General features: G+C 35.0%; 2 protein-coding genes across 2 annotated transcripts; both read right to left on the bottom strand.

Annotated features, from left to right (window-relative positions):
- Positions 1-992, bottom strand: LOC114368152. Its single transcript, XM_028325492.1, has 2 exons — positions 868-992; positions 1-772 (listed from the first exon to the last, which is right to left on the bottom strand). Exons 1-2 carry the CDS (start codon positions 990-992, stop codon positions 1-3), a joined length of 897 nt encoding a protein of 298 aa, XP_028181293.1.
- A 5,702-nt stretch (positions 993-6,694) lies between these two features.
- On the bottom strand, positions 6,695-11,549 carry LOC114367802. Its single transcript, XM_028325000.1, has 4 exons — positions 11,290-11,549; positions 10,283-10,498; positions 8,267-8,677; positions 6,695-8,137 (listed from the first exon to the last, which is right to left on the bottom strand). Exons 1-4 carry the CDS (start codon positions 11,494-11,496, stop codon positions 7,124-7,126), a joined length of 1,848 nt encoding a protein of 615 aa, XP_028180801.1. The 5' UTR covers positions 11,497-11,549; the 3' UTR covers positions 6,695-7,123.
- Between the last annotated feature and the right edge of the window lie 11,520 nt (positions 11,550-23,069).

The following is a 23,069-nucleotide window of genomic DNA, read 5'->3' as shown; positions in this document are numbered from 1 at the left end:
TTAACCAAAATAGTCCCCAAGATTTGAAGACCAGTGGTTGAACGAAGTACAGAACTTTTTATCTCTGGTCTTTACCCATGACCATGTTAGGAGTAAAGCGTCTTCCATCACTTTGGCTGGATCAAACCGGTGGCCTTGGAATACCAAGAGATTCTTATGCTGCCATATTGAGCTTGATAATGCAATCCACCATCGACACCATCTTTTATGATTCTTCCCACCTCCAAAACCATCACAGAATTGGGCAATCTGAGCTGCTGGCTTAGCTGCAAGTGGACCAACTATCCTACTCCACCTCAGAGATTCCCACCATAATCCGCTGGTCAATTTACAGTTGAAGAACAAGTGGCCAGCTTCCTCTTGGTAATAACCACACAGTGGACACACTTGATCCGGAATGAATACATTTCTTCTAAGTAGATTGTATCTAGTGGGTAATCTGTCTTTGATAAGTCTCCAAGAGAAAACCACAGCCCTTGAGGGGATGTTCAGATTCCATATTGTCTTGTAGATGTTGGGCTCTGGAAGCTGACTGTTAGTAGTTAGTAGCAGTCTATAAGCTGATTTAGTGGAGTATACACCCGAAGAATCAGCTTTCCACAGCATAGTGTCCTGCAGATGAGGCTGAATCTGAATATTATTAATTGTTTGCATGAAATCCACTGCTATATCCTGTTCATGGTCAAATAAATTCCTTCTCCATTTTAGATCCCAACTCCATTGGCCCTGAAAGAATCTTCCCATGTTGGAAATAGTATTGTTCTGCTGTCCACTGATCAAGAACAACTGATTAAATTGTTGTTGCAGGTTATAATCAGCCCCCAGCCATTTATCTACCCAGAATTTGACTTTGTCTCCACCCCCTACCTTCCAAACCATATGTTGATGGATAGAGCTGAATTGAGGCTGTTGAGATAGTTTTCGAAGGTCCCTCCACCATTGGGAATGCCAAACTTTATCTCTGCCAGTTGTGAGATCTGACTAACCACCATATTTGGAATTTAGAATTCTGACCCATAATTGATTCTGGTTAGAGGATAAGGCCCACACCCATCTTCCCAACAAGGCTGCATTAAATTTGGCAATATCCTTGATCCCCAGGCCCCCAACCTCCTTGGGGAGGCAAATGACATCCCACTTCACCCAAGCTATTTTGTTGAGCTCTTGACACCCTCCCCACAGAAAATTTCTTTGCAAGGATACCAATTTCAGAGCTACTCTTCATGGGATTTTAAAAAAAGACAGAAGATATATGGGTAATGCTATTAAAACAGAATTAATCAAAGTAGCCTTCCCTGCCATTGATAGAGTTTTTTGATTCCATTTAGATAGTTTGGCTTCATATTTTTTTATCAGTGGTTCCCACACCATACAGCTAGATGGTTTAGCCTCAATAAGGATCCCCAAATAGTAGAAGGGGGTCACCATATGCCTACAATTCAAAAACTAAGCTGCACCATGAACCCAACTGGTATCATCTCCAAATATCCCCACATAGCTCTTTGAGAAATTAATCTTCAAACCAGATGCCATTTCAAAACCCCTAAGCATTGCCTTCAACACAATTATGTTGTCCCATGAAACTTCACCGACAAACACTGTATCATCTGCATATTGCAGAATATTTACAGGCTCTTTCTGTTTCCCAACCAAGTAGCTTCTGAACAAATCTTTGTTTGTTGCCACCCTCATCATACCAGTCAAGCCTTCTGCTACAATATTGAAAAGCATAGGGGCTAAAGGATCCCCTTGTCTCAACCCTCTAGTGGGGGCAAATTGCTTTGTAGGGTTGCCATTTATTAAGATTGATACAGTGGCTGATTGCATACAAGCATTGATCCAATTTCTCCATTTAAGGCAAAAACCCATCCTATCCAGCATATACTCCAGAAATGACCATGAAACCGAGTCATAGGCCTTTTCAAAGTCCACTTTGAAAACCAGTGTTGGCTTCTTACACCTTTTAGCTTCCTCTACTACCTCATTGAGAATCAAGGCTCCATGAAGGATGTGTCTATCCTTTATGAAAGCCGATTGCCTTTCATCAATAAGGTCAGCCATCACTTTGCTAAGTCTGTTTGCCAATAATTTGGCTATTACTTTGTACATACAGCCAATGAGGGAGATGGGTCTATAGTCATTAAACGATTGGGGGTGGTGTGATTTAGGTATTAAGGCCAGAAAGGATGCAATACTGCCTTTAGGGAAGCTTCCATTAACATGAAATTCATCCACGAATCTCCTAAATTCTGGTTTTAAGACCCCCCAAAACTCCTTTATGAAATTAAAGTTGAATCCATCCGGCCCAGGACATTTCTCTCCTCCACAACTCCACACAGCTTCCATAAGTTCATGATCTGTAAAAGGGGCAATCATCTCCTCCCTTTGCGTGTGAGTAATCCTCTTGAATTGAACCCCATCCAAGGTAGGTCTGTTTAAGCTTTCCTCAGTGAATCTACTAGCAAAAAATTTAACAGCTTCTTCCTTAACCACTTTAGATTGCTGAACCCAAACATCATCAATGAAGATGCCTTGAATCGCATTATAATGTCTTCTGAAGTTTAAGGATTTATGAAAGAATGTTGTATTACTATCACCTTCTTTAAGCCATTTAATCCTTGATTTCTACCTCAAGAGTGATTCATATGCAAATGAAGCCTCCCACAGATCCTGCTGAATGGACCTCATGGACTTAACTTCATCCTCCGACAGGGTTCTATCCTGGGCAATTAAATCAACTTCATGCAGCTTCTGTTTCAGTTGCAGAATTTTATTATTATTGACATCCTCATTCTGTATACTCCACTGTTTAATTCTGGATTTCAAGTTCCTCAATTTGTTTTTGAGCACAACACCACCCCATCCAAGTTGTTGGTCTCCACACCACATTTCTTTAACCATATTTTGGTACTGTTTATTATTAAGACAACAGTCCCTCACCCTAAATGGCTTAGGGCCCCAATCCACCAAATCTGTTTGCAAAATAATTGGACAGTGGTCAAAATAATCTCAATGGAGAACTTGCTGAGAAGAGTCAAGCCATTTCACTAGCCACTGCTCTGAAACCAAGCATCTATCGAGCTTACTCCTCATAGATCCATTTGGCCTACACCAAGTAAATCTGCTACCAAAGCTTTTAATCTCCTGAATTTCCATGTCTGATATCCAATCATTGAAACCAGAACTGTCAAATGTGCACACACTCCTGTGAGATGAACCTATTCTTTCATCCTGGCTTCTAATGCTATTGAAATCCCAAAGGAAGCACCATAAGCCCTCAGGATTAGATTCTTTTAGCTGCCTCAGCTCCTCCCACAATTCTCTCTTCCCAGCAAGATCGCATGGAGCATATACATTGACAATGAACAGCTTCAAATTATCCTTAATCCATGTCCCTGCAATCATTAGGAAACTCCTGCCTTTAACCCTCCTATCCACCTCGAAATGTGAGTTGTTCCACATGCAAAGTAGGCCTCCAACTGTGTGGATTGAAGGAACACTTTCCCAGGAGACAGTGGAATCACCCCATATGTTTTGACAAATGTTCTTGGTGAAATTCTCCTTCTTTGTTTCCTGCAGGCATACCAGATCCACTTTGTACTTTAAATTAAGCTTTCTAATGGCAGCCCATTTCACTCCCCTGCCCAGACCTCTGCAATTATATGAGAGTATCATCATGGTTAAAAATGTTTTCTCCAATCTCAGCTGCCAGCACATTATCTCTCTTTTCCATGCCTTCCATTAATCCCTTAATCTGCTTGATATCCCCCTGATGGGTGAGGCCCATTTGGTAAATAAGCTCACATTGCTTGTCAGTACTATCTTCATTCTCTCTTTGTGGTACAGCATTACTTTCATCAGTCAGGCCATCTTGTTGGGCTATTTTCTTTTTACAATCCCTTCTCCTTGAATACACCTGCAATTCCTGTTGTTGCTCTTTATGCTTATCATACTCCTTAACTTGGGCCTCGGGGGTGGTAAGTGGGCAAGGCCCAAGATGCTTCATGTTGTGGGGTTGAGAATAGATATAATGGGGGGTGTGAGGACCAATTTGGTCATAGTTGTTGTCCATATTATGACCGACCATAGGGCCAGCCGCAAGCTCAGCAGGGAGGATTGCAAAGGCATGAATTAAAGGTGTGGTCCATTGATTACTGGTTTCAGCAACCTTATCACACTTTTCTCCTCTATCTACTGCGATTTCATCAAAACCGGCAGGGTAGGCTGAAGTTTGACCTTTGACAAATTCAAAATCTTTCCTCTTTGGGCTGGTTTTGCTGTTCGAGATTAAAGTTGAAGCAGGCTCGTTGTCAGTACGGTCGTTACCCACTGGGTCGTCTACACTCGCGTGACTAGTGGGTAATAGAGCTGGGGGAGTATCGTGGCAGTCGGCGACAAGTTCTCCGTCAACAGCGAGAATGCCGGCGTCGAGTATCGAAAACGCGACGTTCGACCACGACTGTAAGGTTGCCGTGTCAGCTTCATCAGAAAGAATCTCATCAGAGGATCCCCAAGCACTCCTCCCATACCGGTCTCCATTTGACTCCGCACCACCGTTTTCTTCGACCATGAATACGCGATGGTTCTCGCCTTCAATATGGACAACAACTTCATGTTTTATTAATGGTGGCCAAGGTGTCCTGATAAGGATCCTAGCCCTATCAAGCCTCTGCATGTGCTCGACATTGTCGTCAACGTCGACAAGATCCCCCCACCAGCGCCACTAACTTGCGAAAGTTCTCCATCTTCCACGAGACTAGCGGAATACCCCAGCAGCGAAGCCATACCAGCCTGTTACCGGTCCGTAGCTGAGGATTCCATTTCACCATGGAGTAGAACAGGGATAATCCTTGTTTTGTCTCATCTCGTATAATCGTTGCCGCTCTCGTGTAGGAGATTCTGAGAAGAAGGGTCATGTCGTCCCCCAAGTACTTGGCCGAGACACCTGGGCCTAGGTGCCATGCCATTTCCTCTTCTAGTCTTTCGAAAATCTCCAACTTCTTCAATCTTCCCACCCATACGTTTTCGTAACGCAGTTTGTCATCATCGAAAATGTCCAATGTGAGCGTAGAGCATGATCCCCGATTGCTAGGAAAATGATTGTCTGCCTTGCTCGAGTGATTTCCCCTGTTTATCGGCGAAGACAACACCTCTGCATAGGTCCTGTGGGTTGGCTTATTCCCTGCTGCTCTGCGAGAAGCTTCTTCCATACGAATGTTGTTGACCATGGCCACCTCCTTATGTAGTTTGTGTCAATAGTTTGAACCACATGCTGACATGTAGTTTGAGTCCCCTTGAGTTAAAGGTTTGTTCCTTCGCTGTCTCTCCCTTCGCTGTCAACTCCACTAATTATATCAATAATTGTGATATAATTATGTAAGTATAGATTTTCTTAGTTATACTAAAAAAAATCCACTAATATGAGAGAGAACAAAATGCTCCATATTTGGAATGAAATGCGGCTAGAAAGGATCCAAATCCACTAGTTATATCAATAATTGTGATATAATTATGCAAGTATAGCTTTTCCTAGTTATACTAAAAAAAAATCTCTATGCTACGTTTAAAACGAGTTTTGGGGAAAAAAAGTTTGAAATAAAATTTTTGTCATACACTTACCTAACATGCTTGTATCCAGTGGTAATATTTTTTTTAACTACATTACTAAAATAATCATAAGACACTTAAAAGATTACTCTACAAATTAATATGTTTGGTGTCATTTTAGTTGCAACATACAACATGTTATGCAATAGAGGAGGTAAACATGAGTTATTTAAATTTTTCATTTTTACTTGATGTGAGACTTTATCTCACATTTATACTCCAACAATCTCTCCCTTAAACTTAAGGCAATCATATAAATGAATTTGACACTACATCTTAGAATATTAAGAATCAAGTTTATAGGTTTTCTCCTCACTTATATAATGTTTAACTTTTTTATTTTTATTTGATATAGGACTTTATCTTACATTTATATTCTAATAATGATGCATAACTCTCTCAAAAAAAGCATGTATAAAATCAAATAAAAAGAAATACATATAATAAAAATAGAACAAATTATAACACTATGTTTTTATCAAAGTACATAATACACATAACTCCATTTATTTATTTATTTATTTATTTATTTACACTAATCTCTTTTTAAGTTTGAAAATATTACACAAATATCCTCTTATGTTTGAAAACATTAAATCAATCCCATTAACACTCTCTCAAATCTTACAGTAACATCCCCTACAAGAAAGTGAATGTAATTGTTTAAAAAACAAAGAGTATTTATTTAATTACTGGAAACCTCGGTTGCTATAATTTGCTCAAAATTTATATGGTTACTGAAATATACTCTGGACCCTGAAAAAATCAATATTATCTTTTCAACTAGCGCGTAGAGCAACACAATCAAACAATGACATCAAAGTTGAGCATTTTTACTTTTTTTTCATGAGCAATGTTAACTTCATTGTAATTTCTTTCGTCATTCTGCTTCATTTTCGTATAACAAAACAAGGAAATTTTCACATTATATACTTGTCAAACCACATGAACCAAGTTAAAAAATAAATAAATAAGATTGATAGGTTGGTTTAATAGTAAAGGAAGAAGAAAGAAAAAAAGATTCTGGATTCAAATATGTCCCTCGAAACAAAAATTAACAACTAACATTAGTTGATAGGAAAAAAAAGGTAAAAAAATTTCTAAATAATTCATAACTTGTAAATTTCAAACTTCAAAAAATTCATACTGTACCTTAAAAATTAAAAAAAAATTCAAAATACACCAATTCACTTGGAAACCCAGCAGGTCACCAATTCACTCAGACTAGTTCAAATGATCGAATCACTGGATCACAATGGTTACATAAGATTTCCGATCCAACAACCAATTTGAACCAGTTTTATCACCGGTTCAGATCGAACCAGTCTGAGCCAGACTTGATATCACTGAAGAAAAGCGTGGAAAATGGTGTCCAAATAAATATCATTTTGCTTTTATCCAAGTGTCTGGAAATTAATTTGCCCTTCATTACCTTTTACTTTCATCTGCTTGCACTAAGCAAACAATAACTGAGTGCATATGATACAGCACAAAACCATGCGAAAGGTAATGTAGCTCAACCGTCATATTTCCGCCTTACGGGAACCTTTCGATCTTCCTTCTCACCCTTCTCACCGTGTTTTCTTTTGAGTGATCCACTCATAGCAGCCTTAGCTTTTGCCCATTCCTTCAAAGATGCAGCACTTCTCATAAATGAGCAAGTTTCGCCTATTTCAACATTTTCAGTGGATTTTTCCCTCGGACTTGTTTCACCTTTTTCCTCACCTACTGAAGCAGAAGCAATGTCATTGGCACTGGTATGCTGACTCTTTCCTGGTATAGTCTCCCTTGAGTTAAACCCATCACAGACAACATTAACAGTATCCTTAGCTACGCCATTGTGCTTGCAATCATTGGAAATGGCAGGTTCCATAATGGCCTCCTTGGCCATTGGCTCTGGGAAAGTAATGCCAGGCAAAATATTTGAAATGCTAAATGAATTGTTATTCTGACCAACCATTTGTGTCCAGGATTGTTTTTGCAGCCATGAAGCTCCTCTGCCTGTCTTATTAGGTGCCACATTATGCTTATTATTGGCAACATCTTCTATCACTTGTTTATTGGTAGGTTGAGCTTCGGCATGCTCCTCTATCACGGGTGCATCGGCAGGTTTGCTCCCTAGGTGCCCATCCCTTTCCATGTTTTCAGTTTTGTTGTTTGTAGATACAGGTGCGGATTGATCGTCAGATCTTTGTTGACTCTCACCAGAGTCCAACTTTGGCAATATGAGAGAAGCGCTGAAAGAAGTATTGCCTTTGTCACCAAGAAGTTCTCTCCATGAAGACTTCTGAGACCATGAAACTTTTTCCCCAAAATCATCTTCTAGTTCAGTAGGCTGTGCATCAGATCCCACCTCATCTGGAAGGGTCTGCATATTACTCTTGCTTCCAGGGGTAGTAGACACTTCCAATTTGGGAAGTGATTTTCTCTTCTTGTTCTTGTCAGGATTGCTATTACTCCTTTTTTGCACTAGAAGCGTGCTCTTGTTGGGTTCTTCCTTAGCAATTTTTCTTTTATTAAACCATGATTCCTGAAGATTGAATACAACAATTAGATAGAATAGACTACCTACTCCTTGATAAAAGGAAACAGGCATTACCACTTAGACCTTAATTTATTAAACTCCCCCCACCCCAGCCCAGAAAAAGAAAATAAATACCTGGTTTTCCAAGATCCTTTGAAGTTCCTTGTCCTCTGTTAAAGATGTTTTATTTTTCTTTGTCTCCACGTTAATAATGAGATCATCTTCATCTGTTGCACTATCTTCGCATTCATCAGAATGTAAAGCATCAGGTGATTCAAAAGAATCCTTCTCCTCTCCAAGGTTCTTGGCATTGGAAACCTGTTCTTTTTCAAATAGCTTGTTCATCACAGCATTCATTATGCTAATCTCCTCATCATTTATTCCACCACTTTCAGCTGTCCTATCAATAGATAGCTTTTCTCTTTCAGGGACAAAAGGCTTACAATGCTCCTCACAATCACAAAAATGCACAGGGAGAGGAGGAACTTTAATATTCTGAAAACTGTATTTGTGCTTTCCAGTTCCACTGAAAGGTATGGATTTCACCTGCAAAGGTTTATATGTAACATGTAAAAACCGAGTCAAATAATTTAGAACTAATATATTTATACATAATTAGTAATAATGCAAAGGCAAGAATACATTCTATATAATTATTAACATTCTAGTGGGATAAGGCGTTGTTGTTGTTGTTGTATGTAATAAATCAATAGAGCAATTTAAAAATCAAAATCATTGCACTGAAAATGCATTTTACATAACTTATAAAACAACAATTTACCATCGTGAGTACATACAGATTTTGGTAAGTGCAAATATTGGTGATAATGCATTTCCTTGGCAAAGATGCAGCAACAGAGAGGAGCACTATTTATTAGTTGATTGAAGTAAATCCTCATAGTTGGATCTTGCATCAACAGACAACACTTTATGCAAATAGCAACAAGAAATCTAAAGTGTAAACTAAAGAGCAAATATTTTCTACATTCTGCACTACTGACAATTATAGGCTGATTCCAAAATCGATCATAGTCAAGATAAGAAATTTTTTTTTTGGCATTATTTTATATTTTAGTCCCATCCCAGGGCTATGCAGTAATGTCCACATGTCCCCATGCATATGGCTGTATTCGGGCTTGGGTTTATCTTACTTAGGTGTTATTTTATTTACACTGTTAGATTGTCTCCATCATTATGGGATTATGTCTCTAATCCAAAATTCTGGGAGACATGTAATGATTTTGTTCAGACCTAAAATTCAGCTCTCGGATATCTAAAAAAATTTCCATTTGCCCAGATATGCGATACAATCAAGCCTAAATGTCTGTTCTTTGTCTCTGATAGAAACTAGATCAGAAACTAGAATGGAATGAGTTTTTTATTGAATGAATCCCTAATGGTTAATCTGCACCAGTGTGGTATCAGAATTCAGAATGAATGAGGGCAAAATCTACAAGAATGACTGCCACAGGAAAAAGAGAGCCGAGTTTCTCCCACCCAAAACTAATCCTCACCAACTAACTCCCTTCCCCTTTCATCTTCTGCAGTTCAGCCTCTATTTATTAGAGATGCACTAATTACCTATTCTAACAAGTCCTACTCTCAACTTACAAGGCCTAACTAACAGGGCCCATCCTAACAGTAACAGGCCTAACATGATTTCTACACATTCTTGAATATTAACTCAACGAAAGTTTCTTCCTTCAATTTAACATAAGAAGAAAACTTGGATGCAATTCCTTATATGCTTTTGGTGTTTGCTATCGAATCAGAATTAGAGTTTTACCTCGACAATCAACCTAAAAAAAACTTGCATTGAAAGTCAGCATAGGTTACCAAGGTGAAACTCCAACTTTGGTCAGAGAACAACACCAAAAGCATCCAAGTAAGTGCATCTAAGTTTTCCCCTTACCATGAAACACATGACACCTCAATCACTAGTTCCACACGTACCATTCACAGCACCTAAAGATAACCAATCTAACTCCTTCCAATCCTATTGCCTTGCCTACACATCATCCTTACCCTCCCAATACCCAACCATCACAAGACCAACCCACAAGATTAAAATGCATAGCTGACCAAAAAAAAAGATTAAAATGCATATTCTAAAAAATGAAGACATGATAAACAAACACCTAAATAAGTGACCTTTCTCAATCTGGGAAAGAAAATATTGAGGTGTTTGGTATTTGACTTGGAAGATTGTGCGGTGTTGGGCATTTCCTCCTCAGAAGCAGCAGTGGGTGGTTTTTGAGTAGCATCATCTAGAGTGCCTTGTTCCCATTCTCTCTTCAAACGCACAAGATAGTCTTCTTTGGCCTTCTCCAGCCTCAGCCTTCCACCCTTCCACAGACACCCATTATACTGCCACATCAACAGAAAGTTAAAATTAGTTATAGGAAACAACAAAGTCTTATCTCCCGTTTAAAAACTTATGCACATTCATGATGCATGATCACACAGGATGCACATGACTTTACTTAACACATCACTTGAAGAATCCTATCCCACATGTAGGTTCCCTTAACATTTCAAATCTTACTCATCTACCGTGACATCACTTCATCCTCATCTCATACACATACGCATCATGCATCACATATCAATATATCATATTCGTCTCAGCATACACAAGTCACATTCATAGTCAAATGGAAAACGACATTTCCAAACATAATTCATTCACAAACATCTTACACATACACAACTAAGTTACATTACACGCTGATAAAAAAAAAAGTTACATTACACAGAACAAGGCAATACATCAAAATCATACAACTCGCACCCATTGTTACAACTATCTACTTAGTAGTACGATTGGTATATTGTTCCTTAAGTTTGGGAGTTATCTCTATCATTTTACACTTCACATCAAGGTTTTAAAAATGAAACGGTCCGCAGCCGTGATTTGGACAGCAACATCAAGGTTTTTTAACTATCTGCATCCACAATTGGGACCGCATTTGTCTGCGATTTGCTACATCGTGACCGATATTTAAAACCTTGCTCCATATCTACGACCTTTGTGACGTGTAAACACTTTATCTAGAGTTATACTACTAATCCTATCAGATGAGGTCCGCTACATGAATCACACGACGTCGTTCGACTCGGTTAAAAAAAAAAAGAGAGAGAGAGTAGTTGGTGCTTGCCTTGCTGAAGAGCTTGGAGAGGGATTTGGGGTCGGAGAGGAAGTCGAGGTAGGCGAAGCTGCGGCCTTTGGTTCGGATGGTTTGGACGGATTGGACGGAGCCCAGAGAGGCGAATAAGCTTCGAAGGTCCTCGGCGCTCACGGCTTCTGCCAATCCTCCGACGAATATTCTTGCCGCGCTCTTCGTTTCTTCCGCTTCATCCTCCATGCCTACTACTACTACTATCCCAACAACAGTGAGAATAATAGGGTTCTCTGTTTTCACTTGGCACTAGAGAAGCGGCGCTTGACGACGCCGTTTTTGCTTTATGTGGTTTTTTTGAATTTTTAGAATAAGTTATTATTTTTAGTATACTTTTAATTTGGCTACGATATGTCAAAAAATGTATTTTAACTTTTTAAAAAATTGGCTTGAACCTCACAGGCATCTTGGTGGACCAATCAGGAATTGATAGTTTGACTTGTTCGAACCTCTTATTGAGGAGTAGACTACGCTAGACCACCTTATAGATGGTTCATTATGAATTATGTTTTTTAATCATTAGATAAATATCAGGTAAAATTGTACTTTTAGTCCCCCAGTTTTACTCTAATTTTCTATTTGGTCTCCTGAAAATTTAATTCACACATTTGGTCGCCGTATTTACAAATTCCTGCAAAATTGGTCCTGGACGCCTCAATCGAACGTTGACCGTTTACTTCTGACGTTAACTACCACGTGTCAACGTTTGAGTGATTCTCTGGAAAGCCTTGCATTTTTTTTTTACCCAGCGCCACCTGGACAAGCTCGTGAATCAGATTATTTTCGATTACTCTTCCTAAAACCAAGCAAAAGCATGAAACTCCCAATACAAACTAACTGAGAATGATGCTTTCAACAGAGCATGTTAGCTCAAGCAAGCACAAGCAGCCATAGAGAACAATTCTTGACATTGAATATAAAATGAAACAAAGAATTAGAAATGGGTTAAGCTTTCCAATGCAAAGGGTCCAGCCAATGAAAAATATCACGACAGTGGGGCATTTCATCAAACAACATTAGTGCACCACAAAACACGTTCTCTTAGGAACCATAATCCCACAAACGCAAAATCAAAATCAGACCCAAATCACTGTTGGACCTTGTGGCCTCAATAATCTTAAGAGGGATAGGCTTAGAATGCAGAAGAAGCAGCAACAATCAATTTAATAATGTTCTTTAAACATGCAAGGCAAAATTGATTGCAATAACATAAATGAGATCAGGGAAGAGAGAATGCAAACACAATTTTATACTGGTTCGGCCACTTCCCATGCCTACGTCCAGTACTCAAGCAACCCACTTGAAATTTCCACTATCTTTGTAAAATCCTTTACAAAGTCTGAACCACACAAGGACAACCCATCCCTTGTGTTAAGATGCTTTACAACAAGAGACTCACAATCTCTTAGCCAATCTCATTGAATAAGAAGAATGGAAGAAGAAATCTCTCTTCAAGAGAAGAATATTACAATGAAGATCATGTAAGAATCCTTATAGATTTTGCAAGTGTTTGGTCAAGGATTTCTTTTGAGAGAGCATTTGACAATGAAGTTCTTTTGGAATCTCTCTCATTGTCTTTTGAGAGGATAGCCAAGCAAAACTCTCTCTTTAAAATTCGTGCCCAAGTCACCTATCTATAGACCTTTGATGGTCATTCACAAATCTAATGAAAAGATGTGACTGTTGGCAGATTTTCTGAAAACTTTCCACTGGTAATCGATTACAATGTTTGTGTAATCGATTACACAGTTATAATTTGAAGGGTTGTGACTTTTGAATTTGAATTTCCAAAGTTCCGTTGCAGGTCATCGATTACAGACATATGGTAATCGATTACATGTTGAAAATTCAAATTCAAAACCTTTTTCAACAGCTATTTCTCAACCTTGTCTTCTGGTAATCGATTACACTTCCTGGTAATCGATTACCAGAGCCTTGCATATCTTGAAAGCACTTTGTTTTAAGGCAAGGCTTGGTCTTTAGTGAATCTTGAAACAAGGTTTTGTTTGTTGAAGCAATCTTGAATTATTCATGAAGGAAATGCTTATCATTTGAAGCAGCCTTGTTAGATTCTTCTTTGACATCATCAAAATCATGTATACATACATTCACATTCTCCCCCTTTTTGATGATGACAAACATGTAATTTCTTCTTTACACCATCAAAGCTTGCATGATTTACATTCCCCCCCCCCTCCCCCTTTCTCAAGCAAATTCTTCTTGATATCATCAAAATTTTCATGATTTACATTCTCCCCCTTTTTGATGATGACAACCACCTGTAGTTAGGAGCAACAACAAAGAAAATATCTATTTGCATATAGTTTACTCCCCCTTGGTTTTACAATGATTTCTTATATGAGACAATTGAAAATTTCATATTTTTCATATATAAAAAGTTGTCTCATAAAAACATAAAATTTGGAGAAATGTTGTATGAGACAATCTCCATATCCCATAAATTAAAACATAAAATATGGAGAAATGTTGTAAAAATGTGAAACTGCGAGAATGAGAGAAGAAGTGTTACAGCGAAATTGTTGAAGTTGAGAATAACAAGCAACCTTCCCTTCTGCCATTTGTCCCGAGAAGCACTTCGCTTGAGGTGTCGCGGTGGTCTTCCGGGGAGGAGTCGCGGTCAAGGTGGAGGACATAGCGGTTGCGAGGGTGGTAGAGGGCGAAAAGTGTGCGGAGGATGGCGGCAGTGTCGGCGGAGGAGTTGGGGATGAGGTAGGCGAGGCGCGGCGAGAAAGGGGAGGGGGTGGGATTGGGAGAGGAAAAAGCTTGGACTCGACGAAGGGGTAAGGAGGAGGATGGGTGGTGGCGGTGGAGAGGAAAAAGCTTGCTCTGAGAAACTCACTGAGTCTCTCTCTCCGTTTCACTTGCTTTATCTTTGTTTGGCGTTTTTTTGGGAGGAGGAAAAGGAAAGACGGTGAGGCAGCACTGGAGGTGACCGCAGTCAACGTTATCACTTTAACGGTCAACATACAATTGCGACGTCGGGGACCAACATTGCATTTTTTTTACAAAATAAAGGACCCAATTCGTGAATTAAATTATCTGGGGACCAAATGTGAAATTGGAGTTAAAATGGGGGACCAAAAGTGTAATTTTGCCTAAATATTATCATAGGCACAACACGACAGATTCTTCCAACAATCTTTCTGGCAACCACTCACCGCCATCAGACACCACTCACCGCTCACCGTTGTTGGAGACAATATATGGCAGTGACGGTTCTTTCTACTTTTTTTTCTTCTCTCTTCTCTCTCTCCAGCCTAAATTCGAAATCCCCCACCTTTATTTACATATCCCTCTCCAAAATAAAACAAAAATTATCATATTCAAACATAGATGTGAAAAATAAAACAAAAATTATCATATTTGAAACACAGATTTGCAAGTGCTTCGTTATGGTTTCGTTCATGATGTACTTGGTGGAGAACACGACGGAGGCGTGGAGTTGCATAAGACACCTGTTGTGGAGTTGCATAAGGAAAAGCGAATTGAACTCGTTGTTGTCATTTTTTTGCTTGCCATGGTTCTGCATGACGAGATTGTGGTGGCGATGAGTGGAATAGAAGCTTGCAGTGGTTCTGCTTGATAAGGTTGCGGCGGGTGTCTTTCTCATCAAAGGAGTCCTTGTTCACCATGACGGTGACTGAGTTGTCGTGAGGAAGAAAGGGTTAAATATGTTTTTGATTTGTAATATATATTTTATATTTAGTTCTTATTAAAATTTTGCTTTCTGATGGATCTTTAATATTTTAAAATTTTTGTATGAAATCTTTATTCTTAGAAGATATTCATTAACGACTGATTTGGTAGTTAATTAATTCTATACGTCAGTAAGCTACTTGTGATACTAGGTTGGATTAAATGTAACACATAAGCTAGTCATCATATTTTAATTAAATTAAAACAATAAAAAAAAAGTAGGGTTCATTTGCAGGTTTAGCCCCTACATCAGTTGGTCCCCTCCTTTCTTGAGAAAAAAAAAATAAATTTGTTCATCTATTGATTTATGTTTACATATTAGTGGAACACAAGTGGCCTTTGCCTTAGTAATCCAGCAATTTTTACAAGCTTTGATACATATTCAGCCTCTAGAAAGAAAACCCCAATAAGATTTGTTGATTCAATGCCAAGAAACTTCAAGCATTTAGAAAACATCTCAAATTGAATAATAAACACAAAAAACATAATCAAACCCACTTACCCCAAGCAATATCATCGACACAAGATCCTGTTTGGATGTGAGAAAATTAAAATCTGAACATCACGAGGTCTAATCCTCCATATCTTTGGTATTCCCACCCACCTTCGTCTTCAAATTCACGAGAACCTAAGTTGTTGCAGCTTCAAACTAAAACAACAAAAACAAAAAAGAAGTTAAAATAGAAAACATGTGCAATTGAGTAGAGAGAGAGAAAGAGATAGTACCAAGGGCAAGACATCGGTGGGGTTAGAGTGGAGTTTATCAAGAAGGTCGAAATCGAAGTCGAAGGTATTTAGATCTCCTATATCGTTGAAACCTCGACAACATTCGGAACCTCTGATGGTGGCGGCAGAGGCTTTTTTTCTTCGATGTCGCTGTTCTAGAACCCCGAATCATCATTCTTAATTGTCATCTACTTCCTCACCCAAGAAACCCTTATCGCCACTCTCACCATAACCTCCCTCACCTTCATCCATTTTTGGGTCCATTTCGTACATTAATCAATCTGTTATTCCTCAGGAAAGGAGGGGGCCTACTAATGCAGGGGCTTAACCAACAAATGAACCCTAATCTTTAAAATTGTTTTTTTAATTTAATTAAAATATAATATCATGTCAAACATCACATGATCAACTTACGTGTCACATTTAATTCGATGAGATATTACAAGTAGTTTGTCTACATGTCGAATTAACAATCACATCAATAATTAATGAATTTTTTCTAACGGTAGGGATCCCGCATAAAACTTTTCAAATGTTAAAAACCAATCACAAAACAAATATTTATTAGGGACCAAATACAAAATTTAAGTATATATCAAGAATCAGAATATATTTAAGTAAAAAAAAATATCAATTATTGACTCATTTTGGAGGGTGGTGTTTTGATACATATGGTACACTAAATCTCTATTTTGAGGGGATTTATCCAATGGTGTATAAAAGTGGTTCATAATGAACCATATGCAAGGTTGTCCATGGAAGTATTGGCCTCTTATTGAACCGAACATGCCATTTATATCAAGACCAGACCATACTGGTTTTATGAAATAACTTGGGTTAAGGCTTTTATGCAGTGGCAGATCTTAAAATATAATTTGGAGGGCCAAAATAGATAAAATTATAATGTATAAATTAAACATAATTTTAATGATATGATATTTTATAGACAATTTTATTATTTAATAATATTATTTAAATATTAACTATTTTTTGTAACAAATTGTTTTTATGATACTTCCTAAAAGTTTTTCGTATGACTTTCATCTCCATTTAGTACTGAATAAAAACTAGAAATTTTTCTACAAGTTTTTGTGAAAAGATTGAAAGAAATATTGTTTTCTTATGCGATTCAAAATTTGTATGAAAATATAAGAGAGAAAAAATCTATAATTTTTTCAACGAAATTAAGAAAACAATCATATTTTAACAAAGTTATATAAAAAAATTATATAAAAAAAAGTTGCAATAAAAAATTCTCATATAAGAAAAATACGCAGGTTCATGACAAACTATATATAAATTTTCTTATTCTAAGATGTAGATATAAAAGTTTTTTGAAATAATAGGTTTGAAAAGTGAAAGCAAAAAAAAATTAATACTATAGTCAATTAATTAGTGAAATAGTTTATGTATAAAACATGTTACTAAATCAATCATATGAGTTGATATTATCAAAACGAAAACTTGAAGTGCAATATTCATATAAAATAATCTATAATAATAACAATAAGGAAAATAACTAAGGGTTATTTGTTTGGAACTCTTTCAATAACTAAAAATGTTCTTTCAATAACTAAAAATTTCAAAATATTCTTTTATGTTCTTTCAATAACTTAATTAAAAAATTGATAATTGAAGAGCAAATAATTTTATGTGAAAATTTATTTATGTTCTTTCAATGATTTAAAAAATTCCATAATTGAGAAATAAAAAAATATTCAAAAACATCATAAAAAAAGTCTTAATATTATAAACTAAAAAATAATAATATTTTAATAATTATAATGTTTTTATAAGTTTTAATAATATTATATATATATAAGGGATCAAATTACATCGGTACAACTTAAACAACTACTTTTTTATATAAATATAGAGAGAATGAGTATGTGATACTCATTAATAAGAAAACAATAACAATAATAAACTCACCTTTGATAACGAAGTAAATAGAAGAATAAATATAAAATTTTGGGCAAAGTCTCCTCTATAATTAAGATTTTTCCCAAAAATTTCAATCAATACAACAACAACATCATTGACAATTTCAATCATCAATAACAAACTTATCACATCTCATTAATTAAAAACACAGTTTTACTTGAAAACCAGCACACATGTTAATAACAAATATATCACATTTCATTAGTTAAAAACATGGTTTCCCTTGAAAACTAACATGCACAGGGACAGACATAATTAGGTTCTCTGACCCCAACTATGGTATCAAAAGTTGTAAACAAACAATAAACTCTCATCACCTATCTATATCTCTCTTAGTTCCTTGCGGCGTTGTTCTAAGATCTCTTAGGTTTACGTCCGTTCGTCCAAATGCAAAGCTCTATATACCAAATCAAAGATAATTCAATATAGATTTCAAAGACAAGGTTAATATTAACTTTTAGGGTCAAATACCCATTTAATTTAAAAATGGGCTAAAGGAGTGTTTTGAGATTCATATCAAAGAGAGATCATTTTGAAATTTTGATCACGCCACTGTGACCAGGGTTCAACAAATGTTACAAAAACAAAGTTTATTTTATAAAAAGGCAACTTTTACAACGTCTCTTTTTTAAGGGTTTTTCAAAGGAAGTGTAAAAACATCCAATAATGATTTTCAAGTCAGAAGAGATGCAAAGATATGCTCAAACTAACAAGGAGAAGACTTAGAATCACGATTAGCTCAAAGAAACCGTGAATGAAGGATTGGAGACTTTGTTCTCTACCGAATCCTTGAGTTGAGTTTTCAAGATTCTGCTCCGATTAAACTATTCTTCTCTGTGTGGTGGTCCGACGGTAAGCAAAGGCGGCTTGTGGCGGTCACCGGTCGTCAATGGTGGTGGAGGAGGAGGTTGGGGGTGTTGGGGGAGGGTTTAGGGGAAGAGAATGAGAAAGAAATGGCTCTTTTATGCTGCTAGACATATTTGTAGTCTGTAACACTCGCCCAGGCGAAATTTGGCTCGCCTGGGCGAGCTGATCCAGCTTCAATTTTATTGCTTCATACTCAAAATGTTATATTGCAAATCCCAACGGTCCGAACGTGCAAAATTGGGTTGCAAGACTACATTCCAAATTTGAAATTGATCCAACGATTAACGAATCCAAAATTGTGATTTTAGTGGAATAGGTTTAAGTAAAACTTGAAATCTCATAATTTCAACCTAAAGTCAATAAAAGTCCACATGACTCAACATCCGCATCAAGCAGATCGCACATGGCTAAATCACACAATACCTTAACTCATCCAAATTAATCAAGTAATCAAATAACATAAGAAAAACATCAAACATCTATTTTTAATTATCAAAATTTCAGGGCGTTACACTTTTATTACACTGGGTACTCCTATTTTTTAATCCTACAAAAAACATTCTAATTGTTGATTTTTCTGCTTCACTGACCACCCTTTGATGGTTTATACGTGAGGAATGATAGTTTGAGTCTGTCACATGAGAAACACGTGATTTTTAATGAATTTTCATTGCCTAAAATGTCTTTATTCATTTTTTAAACTTCACAATTCCTCTATGTTAGAATGGCTACCGAGAAGTGTATGTGTGTAAAATGGTTCACATTAGATTTCAACAAGTTGAATCAAGATTTAAAGTTCAATTTAGTAAACCAAAAAAATTACATGTAATTGAGTATTAAAATGGTTGTGGACAAAATTCTTTATGCCACAATTTAAACATTTTTTTCTTTTGTCTTTGTTTTTTCTTTCATAAATGAATGTCTTTTTTTCCTTTATTAAATTTACTAACGAAAGTTTCATGGAGTTAACAAATGAGGTTAAAAGTAATGCCAAAAAATAGAAGGGTGGCAAGTATAATAAAAGCAAATCACATGAGTAGTCATTATAATTAACTCATATATGTATATATAGAGAGAGAGAGAGAAAGAGGGTTACACATTGACAATATAAAAAAATTTACACGGTCATTCAATAACAACCTACTATGTATGGTTAGTTTGTTGACTTTTAAAATAATTATCTTAAAGTCATTCAAATGATGATTTATGATTAGATGACGGTATAAATTTATTTTAATGAAAAAAATATTAAACTTATATATATATATATATATATATATATATATATATATATATATATATATATATATATATAAGACGTGAGTGCATATCTTATGAGAAAAAATATTTTATATGAGAGAGAGATAATTAGATTTGTACCGTATAAACATATATGGATGATTAATATTTAATGTAAAAAATTTACATAATTTTTAAGTGTTCACATGACATTAAATCTTATCTGTGCATATTTGATTATATGATCCATATTTAATCCTTTCGTTCTCATATAAGATATTTTTCTCTCATATGATATATCATCTATAGAAGTATGATATGTCCTTTATATTACATATCATAAGAAAATGATCATGTGATAATTAAAATCTTTTAGAAAATTGATTTTTGTTTTATAAATATTTCAAAGATACATTAATTATATGATACTTAATTTTGAATTTTTTAAATCTAAGTCTTGTATTTTAATCAAATAATCGAGATTAAATCATTTAATTCTTATTTTCAGGTAGGGTTATTCTTATATGATAGAACTTTGATATTACACCATTCAATTATTTAATGATTATGATTAATCTGTTTAAAATTTTTAAAATTTGAAAAACAAAACAATTGAACCAAAAATACAAAATATCTCTACCTATTGTTGCGTGACACATCTACTTCCTTTCCACTTTCTCCTCCCCAACATATTTCAATTCTTTTAGGCTAAAATATAATTTTTGTCCTCCTATTTTCTTAAATCTATAATTTTAGTTCTCATATTTTTTAATTGAAAAATTTCATCTCCAACTTTTAAAAAGTTTATGATTTTAGTCCCTTGTTTTTTAATCAAGACATTTGATTCTTCATTTTTTAAAAATCTACAAATTTTTATCCTTGTGACCAATTTCATGTATTATGTAGATGTTGACTGACATATGTCTATTTATTATTCACATGAATTTTTTTTTTCAATTATTTAATTGCTAAGACGCTTAATTTATTAAAATTAAAAATAAATAATCAAGTCTAAAATTGAAAAATAGGACTAAAATTATATATTTTAAAAAAAGTGGGGGATGAAATATCTAAATTAAAAATAGGAAGACTAAAATTGTTGAATTTTTTTAAAGTGAAAATAAAATATCACAATTTAAAAATTAAAAAACTAAAACCACATATTTAACAAAATAAAGAAACAAAAATTATATATATATATATATATATATATATATATATATATATATATATATATATATATATTGTCATCATTAACAGAGTGAGAAACACATATAAAACCTTTCAACCACAATTGGTTTTTGTTTTGGTAAATTCTTCCTCTTAAATTGTACAAGCTAAACAATCAAAATGGTGCTATCACAGGTTCACAGCTGATTGAAGTTTTATCAATATATGGAATTTCAAAGCTATCAATCAAAATATAAAATAGTTCATTATTTATCAATAGATGAGCGATAAAAGTGTTAGATTATTGATATCATAGATTAATTTATTCCAGTTGTTATAATTTGATTTTTTGTTTTTGTTTTTTAGGGGATTAAACTATTTTTGTTTTTTAGGTGGTTAATTAAGCTTCTTTTTTTTTGCTTATATCTTTAGGTTGTTAAATATTTTTTACTTACTTATGTCGATGATTAATACATGGTCGATCTGGACCAAATTTATAGAAATATATTAACATGACACTTGAGAAGACCTGAATCAAAATACAAAATATTTTTCCATTAACCTCTTTTTTCGCTTTAGCTATTGTGCGGACACATCTATTTCCTCCACTTTCCAAGCCGCGGACCTATTTCATTTCTTTTATCATCCTTAACACATGAGTGAGAGACGTAACACAAATAAAACCTTGCTACCACAATTTGTTATTATTTTGGCAAATTTTCTTCCTCTTAAATTGTGCAAGTGCTAAATTAACAATCAAAAGGGTGTGATCAACTGATTGTACTTTTACCAATATGTAATTTCAAAGTTCTCAATCAAATGATAAAATAATTCATTATTATATTTATCAACAATATATGAGCCACAGAAGAACGTCTGAAGTTTTATAGGAACCAGAGCCAATTTTGTTTGGAAGAATTAAACTTTGTTTTTCCTAGAAAATGATTCGTAGGTTTGTTCACCTGATTATTTGTGGCAATGAAAGCAAATCTGTTTGTAGATACTTTTGCTTGTCATCAGTATTCTCAACAAAAAGCAATGCACGAGTATAATGCAGTAAATAAAATAGTGCGTGAGTATTTTTGTTCAGCCTTTTATTTTTAAAGTTTAGAAAATTTAAAAAATAGATTAATGTTAATCATTAGATAAACTCACTTTATTCTCTAAAGTGACACATCACTTTAGAGTTGTTCTTTACTTTCCTGGTTAACGTTGTACCAAAGAAAGATCACTTTAGAGTCTCTTTATCTAGATAAATTATACAAATTAATTAAGATGTAACGACATGTCAAAAAATAAGATGTAACGAAGATCGAAAACTCAACTCGGATTTGGTTCAATAATTAGAAGTAGCACTCCATCAAATCAATTATTTATTTAAAAGTTATTAAAAATTATATAAATAATATAAATGGAGCCTCTATTAACTAGATGATAATAAGCATATATCTTTCTAAATTTTGTAATTTCAAATAATTTCAACGAATAATAATTAAAATACTTAAAAAGCTTTTTAAGAAAAAAACGGTTGCAAAACAACTTATTAGATAAAGAAACTTAATTATTAAAATAAACTTATTTAAAAGAACTTGTTAGATAAAGATTCATATTTTTCTATTAAAAAAAAAAGATAAAGATACGTATTGTTTTGTTATAGCTACTCTTATCAAATATTAGAATTTTCTTTTGTTATCAAATTTTAGATAAAGCTTGTTTTGTTATCGTTTACCAAACGGTTAATTGAGCAACAAACAAAAATTGCTCTAATAGTGGTAAGTGCGTAGTAACCATCTTGCTAATTAATAATTTGCTGCATGCACCTATTCATATTTCGATATATATATATATATATATATGCATGTCGTTCTTGGGAAGAAAAACAAAAAATATAGGTACGTGTTACGTAGTAGAGAGAAAACTGGTATAATAAAGATTCACACAGAAAAGTTCTATTGCTAATTTTTATCTCTATCCATAAATATTAATATTAATTATTAGTTTTTTTTTTAACCAGAGAAATTTCAAATTTCAAATAATCATAGGTGAATCTTATAAATTATAACTAGTATTGCTAATTTCATTCAGAGACAGCGAGC

Source organism: Glycine soja, chromosome 9 (assembly GCF_004193775.1).
Source record: "Glycine soja cultivar W05 chromosome 9, ASM419377v2, whole genome shotgun sequence".
NCBI lineage: Eukaryota > Viridiplantae > Streptophyta > Magnoliopsida > Fabales > Fabaceae > Glycine > Glycine soja.
Note: the sequence above shows the minus strand (reverse complement) of the source record. Positions and strands in the feature narration are given on the sequence as shown.